The 6,340-nt window shown below is 39.8% G+C and overlaps 1 protein-coding gene across 1 annotated transcript; it reads left to right on the top strand.

Moving 5' to 3' along the window:
• Positions 1-1,479: 1,479 nt before the first annotated feature.
• On the top strand, positions 1,480-4,611 carry phpt1 (phosphohistidine phosphatase 1). Its single transcript, XM_026929055.3, has 3 exons — positions 1,480-1,689; positions 3,827-3,954; positions 4,069-4,611. The coding sequence occupies exons 1-3, from the start codon at positions 1,545-1,547 to the stop codon at positions 4,159-4,161; spliced, it is 366 nt and encodes a 121-aa protein (XP_026784856.3). The 5' UTR covers positions 1,480-1,544; the 3' UTR covers positions 4,162-4,611.
• The last annotated feature ends 1,729 nt before the right edge of the window (positions 4,612-6,340 follow it).

Genomic DNA, 6,340 nt, shown 5'->3' with positions numbered 1-6,340 from the left:
TTTGTGGAAGTGTGACTGAATCTCAAATAAAGGGGTGAACTGTAGTCCTCATAAGAATCTCAGGGACGTTTAAGCTGTTACACAAGGCCATCTCGACCTGAGTGGTGTGATGGGCCCAAACTGCAATTGTAATCTGTTTCAATAAAAAGGAAAAGGCTCAATCTGAAATATGCAGGGCTATACATGACTAGAATTGAGGACCTTAGACTGGACATACTATATATGTATATACACAGTTGGGACCATAAGTTTACACACGCCTTGCAGAATTTGCAAAATGTTAATAATTTGAAAAAATAAGAGAGATCATAAAGATTGCTTTTTGTTTTTTTTTTTTATTTAGTACTGCCCTGAATAAGCTATTTCACATAGCAGATATTTATGTATAGTCCACAAGACAAAATAATAACTGAATTTAAACAAATGAACCAGTTCAAAAGTTTGCATACGCTCAATTCTTAATACAGTGTGTTGTTACCTTGGTGAACAACTTGGTGTTACCTTTTTCATGAGGCCCTTGTTTGTCCTGAGCAGTTAAACTGCTACTGTTCTTCAGAAAAATCCTCCAGGTCCTGCACATTCTTTGCTTTTCAAATGATCAGTTGCTCCTTGTTGTGAATGAGTGTGTGAATTTGTGTATTCCTGCCTCCCGCCCAGTGCTCCTGTGACAGACTCCAGATCCACCGCAACCCTCACCAGGATAAAGCGGTTTCTGAAGATGAAAACAAATGAATGATGGGGGGGTTGGGGGGTTGAATACTTAAACAATGACAACTTTTATGTTTTTATTTGTAAATAATTTTGCAAACCATACTGATTTTTCTGCCCACTTCTATATTATGGGTCATTTGGTGTATAATCCGTTTGCCTCGCACTTCCAGGTTTGGGAGTTCGATTCCTGCCTTCACCCTGTGTGCATGGAGTTTGCATGTTCTCCCTGTTCTTCGGGGGTTTCCTCAAAAACATTCAAGAGTTGTAGTCTGATCGGCATCTCTAAATTGTCCGTAGTGTATGAATGGGTGTGTGAGTGTGTGTGATGGGTTGGCATCCCATCCCGGGTGTCCCCTGACTTGAGCCCCAAGTCCCCTGGGGTAGTCTCCAGGTTACCCATGACTCTGTATAGGATAAGCGGTACAGAAAATGGATGGATGGATGGTGTATAATCCCAATTAAGTTCATGTCAGGTTTCACTTGTGTTACTACAAAATGTAGAAATGTTCCAGAGGGGGCGAATACTTATGCAACACACTGTACATTTCGCAATGCCAGTGAGTCTTATGCGTCGTTCGCTGCAGGTTCCTGTGACCACAGTGCTGGAAATACAATAGTTTGCATGAGAAGCTTTGAGAAACTTAACTCTTGGCTTGAATGTGTTTTTAGACGTTTTTGATGCTATGACCGTCAGTGATGTGCAGTAGTTCAGCTCCAGGCCGCGAGGTGGCAGTAATGCGACAACGCCATCAAAACAAAATCCACAGCACGAGCTGCAGAACAGGAGCCGAAGAGTTCCCGGATGTGCAGTGGGACAGTGTAGAGAGTTAATAATGTCTGCTGAGCATCTGGCCAAGATTCCTGAAGCTGAAATCGACCCGAACGGCGTGTTTAAATACGTGCTCATACGAGTGCACAGCAAAAGCGACGAGTCGTACGTGGACATAGTGCGCGGCTACGCGTGGGCTGAGTATCACGGTACAGAGCTCAGAGCATTACAGCCAGCTTTTTGCACTTTTTGCACACTAAACTAGCTCTTTACACCAACATAACAATAAAAACACTCCCTATTTAATATATCCTGCATTATAAAGAGTGTCAAAGCCTCTAATTCCAGTCATATGTAGCTTATTGCACAGGGGGAAGGAAACCATTTGTGGTTAGATTTGGTTATGGTTGAAGTAATCCTGGTTTGGTGGCCTGCTGTTATAGGAAAATAATCAACAACGCAACAATGTGATGCCGGTACCACCCAGAAGTAGACTGTTTTCCAATAACGGCACATCCTGAAGTGTTTATGCCTCATGTACCACAGTAATTTTTATCCATTTATAGTTACGGTTAATGTTATTGAATGTCTGCGATCAGGTTAGTTCCTGTTATCACTTACGTTACAGCAGCTACTGTTATGCTACATTTATTGTTATTGAATGTCTGTGAAGCAGGTTAGTTCCTGTTATCACTTACGTTATAGCAGCTACTGTTATGCTGCATTTATTGTTATTGAATGTCTGTGAACCAAGGTAGTTCCTGTCATCACTTACGTTACAGCAGCTACTGTTATGCTACGTTTAATATTATTGAATGTCTGCGAAACAAGTTAGTTCCTGTTATCACTTACGTTATAGCAGCTGCTGTTATGCTACATTTATTGTTATTGAATGTCTGTGAAACAAGGTAGTTTCTGTCATCACTTATGTTACAGCAGCTACTCTTATGCTACGTTTAATGTTATTATTGACTGTCTGCGAAACAAGTTAGTTCCTGTTATCACTTATGTTACAGCAGCTACTGTTATGCTACTTTTAATGTTATTGAATGTCTGCGAAATGTCTGCGAAACAAGTTAGTTCCTGTTATCACTTACGTTATAGCAGCTACTGGTATGCTACATTTATTGTTATTGAATGTCTGTGAAACAAGGTAGTTCCTGTTATCACTTATGTTATAGCAGCTACTGTTATGCTACGTTTAATGTTTTTGAATGTCTGTGAAACAAGTTAGTTCCTGTTATCACTTACATTATAGCAGCTACGGTATTATGCTACGTTTAATGTTACTGAATGTCTTTGAAACAAGTTAGTTCCTATTATCACTTACGTTACAGCAGCTACTGTTATGCTACATTTATTGTTATTGAATATCTGTATAGCAAGTTAGTTCCTGTAATCACTTACGTTACAACAGCTACTGTTATGCTATGTTTAATGTTATTGAATGTCTGCGAAATGTCTTTGAAACAAGTTAGTTCCTGTTATCACTTACATTATAGCAGCTACTGGTATGCTACATTTATTGTTATTGAATATCTGTATAGCAAGTTAGTTCCTGTAATCACTTACGTTACAACAGCTACTGTTATGCTATGTTTAATGTTATTGAATGTCTGCGAAATGTCTTTGAAACAAGTTAGTTCCTGTTATCACTTACATTACAGCAGCTACTGTATATATAGTCACTCCCCCACCATTCTGTCTTTTTTTCTCCCTCGTAAAGTTAAGAAAAAACGCAGCTTTCCTGAGAAAGCATAAATTGCAAACTCCTCTATCCTGTATCAGAAAAGTTAAAGTTACAGCTTTACCTGATGCTGGAGACTCCTTCCAAAAATGTTTACAGAAAACATCACCATATTAACAATTAAAATAAAAAAAATATTTTATGCAAATGTTTGCTGTGTAAGTTCATGTGAAAGTTATCAGATTGTGAATTCAGTAGTGCTGTGGCATAAAGTTGTTTAAAGGTGCAATAGGTAAAATTAGTCCTGAACAGTTTGGTTGGGTTTGACAGTTGAATGAAATCTGTTTTCCAAACGTGTTTTCTCAGGCACTTACTACATTTATGCTGAGACCACGTCTTAAACCTTTAGATTATCATGTCTTGCATATTGTCCAGGTTGTTTGTACAAGTAAAAAAAAAAAAAACAAACTGTAACTCTGTATTCTAGCTAACAAAATATTTAAACTTGTCTAATGGCAAATTAGTGCACAGAACCGTCCCCAGGCATTAGGCAGCACATGGGGCTGAGGTTAGGGATCCAAGATATATTATTTGTTTGACTCTGTCGAATTTTCTAGCAACATGACTTCTGTCGCTGTTCCTGTGTGTGTCCTGTGCAGCTGATATCTATGACAAGGTGTCTGGTGAGCTGGAGAGAGCAGGCGGTGTGGACTGTGAGTGTATAGGAGGCGGCAGGATCAGACATGACAGCGCTAACAAAAAGATCCATGTCTACGGCTATTCCATGGTGAGCAATACTCAAAAACTTTCTACTGCAGGCTTTAGTAACATGCAGCATTACAGTAATGGTGCAGTTTAAGGAATATTTTGTGTCACGAGTGTCATGAATTTCCTGTTTCAGGGCTTCGGACGAGCCAATCACGCCGTCTCTACGGAAAAACTGAAGACGCGATACCCAGACTATGAGATCACATGGGCAAATGAAGGCTACTGATTCACTGACCAAGATTTTACCATGGTGGCCAGTCCATGAACAATCCTCAGATTTGAGCTGTTTATGAAACAACAGCTTGTTCTCTTCTCTGCTTGAACAGGATGGGAACTACGACCCATCAGTGTGTGATGTCTCAGAAGCTGAAATCAAGGGATTTCTCATTATGTTTACACATTCAGTACCTTATTAATACTCTTTATTTATATGTTTGTTCACTAAAAAAATGGCCCAAATGTGGTTTAAAGACTAATTTTGTTAAATAACACAATGCTAAAGGAATTAAATTGAATGAACTGCTAGCAGTTGTTAAGAATTATTAAACCATAATCATGCCACACAACAAATGAGCTTCATAAGAAGAAATAAATTGTATGTCTTATGGATTATTTAGAATTTTACTTTTGTATTCATTATACACTTGAAAAAATAAAGCTAAGACATTATGACTTACTTTATCGGTGTTTCTGTGCTCTTAGGAAAACGAGGAAATTCCTGAAAAGGGAAAATGCAAAAAAAAAAAAAAAAATCCTGGAAATATTGAAAAGTCTATTAAAGGACTATCAAGCCTATGAGTTGCAGTATTGTTTTCCTCAGCAGAGGTCACATATTCATTAACAGAAGGTTTAATAGAGAGCCACATGGCCATTTCCTTGTCAAGTACTGACAGCAAAGTCATCAACTATAACAGACTCCTGCTATGTCACGCTGGACATTCTCCTCAGTCCTTCAACCATGGTTACATACATAACCTTCCATTCTACTTTAATTCTGGACAGCAGTATGTTTTCTTGGCTGCACATATGAGGTCATGAGGTGATGTTGCTATTGGTAGTGAATGTAATGAACATTAAAAGCCCCCCTGGTTTCAAAGGACACCACCCTGGCAGTCTGGAGCAAAGGAACAGAATGAAAGGCTACAAATATAACGGTGGTTTAATGAAAAAGAGCCAAGCTGCCAGGGCCACCTGGGTCTCTTGGATTGACAAGAATGCCCAGAGGATGGGTGACATAGCAGCAGCCTTTTATATGCTGCATACCCGAGGTTACAGTCTCAAAGTGACAACAAACCATGAAAACTCCTACTAAGCAAAGCTCCCGAGTAGTCTGGAACAGAAGATATTGGTCCTGTAACACAGCAGAATCAAGCTACATACACTAATACAAATTAATAGCTGATACGAATCATTGCTTCCTTCAGTAACAATATGTTGTTGTTGTTGTTCCTTGGGCTGCTCCCGTTAGGGGCCACCACAGTGGATCATTGGTTCGCATATTTGATTTGGCACAGTTTTTACGCCGGATTCTCTTCTTGATATAACCCTCCCCAATTTTATCTGGGCTCAGGACCGGTACTGGAAGTGCACTGTTTTGTGCAACCTCATTGGCTGGGGATGGTTCCCTGGCTGGGAATCAAACCTATACTACAGTGTTGAGAGCACCAAGCCCTAACCACTAGTCCTCCAGGGACCATTCCATGAATAACAATATATATAAGCCAGTAATTCATCTTAGTAACCACTTAGATGTAACTACTATACTGTAACCACTATATGGGTGGACATGGCAGTGGACACGAGGCGAAAATACACCCTGGATGGGACGCCATCCCATTGCAGAGCACCATGCACACTCATTCACAACTTTGCTATTGGCAAGGATATGGCAAAGCACCACAGCTTTGCTATATGGCAAGGAAATGAACTTTTAAAGTCATTGAACATTATTACAAAATATTACTAAGTGGGGTTGGTGCCTTACATCTCTGGGGTTCAAGGTTCAATCCTGAGCTACGGTTACTGTTAGCATGGCGTTCTCCCTGTGACTGCATTAGTTTTCTCTGAGTCCTCTCAAACAGATATTGGTAGGTGGACTCTTTACCCCAAATTTCCCCTCGGTGTGAATGAGCGTGTACGTGTGTGATGCCCTGCAATGAACTGCACTAGCTCCGGATCCACCTCGACCCTAACCAGGAGAAAGCAGATACTGAAGATGAATGAACCCATTGACTCCAGTCACTTGTAAAGCAGAAATATTCCTAACAATTTATTGCTATATGAGTCATTTATTGTTATAAGTCATAAAACCTCAGTTGCCTAGTGAATTTGATGACTTGCGTCCGTTCTATCGGTGTTTTCAGTAGAAAGTCTTCACGTCTGTATTGCATACCGATTTAATTCCA

This window comes from Pangasianodon hypophthalmus, chromosome 15 (assembly GCF_027358585.1).
Source record: "Pangasianodon hypophthalmus isolate fPanHyp1 chromosome 15, fPanHyp1.pri, whole genome shotgun sequence".
Lineage (NCBI taxonomy): Eukaryota > Metazoa > Chordata > Actinopteri > Siluriformes > Pangasiidae > Pangasianodon > Pangasianodon hypophthalmus.
This window is presented reverse-complemented; position numbering and strand designations above follow the sequence as displayed.

Bases quoted from the DNA above. Each gene is read 5' to 3' on its own strand.
- phpt1 (XM_026929055.3), top strand. From the start codon at position 1,545: ATGTCTGCTGAGCATCTGGCCAAGATTCCTGAAGCTGAAATCGACCCG. The intron at 1,690-3,826 runs GTACAGAGCTCA...TGTCCTGTGCAG, and splicing joins CGCGTGGGCTGAGTATCACG to CTGATATCTATGACAAGGTG. The intron at 3,955-4,068 runs GTGAGCAATACT...TTCCTGTTTCAG, and splicing joins ATGTCTACGGCTATTCCATG to GGCTTCGGACGAGCCAATCA.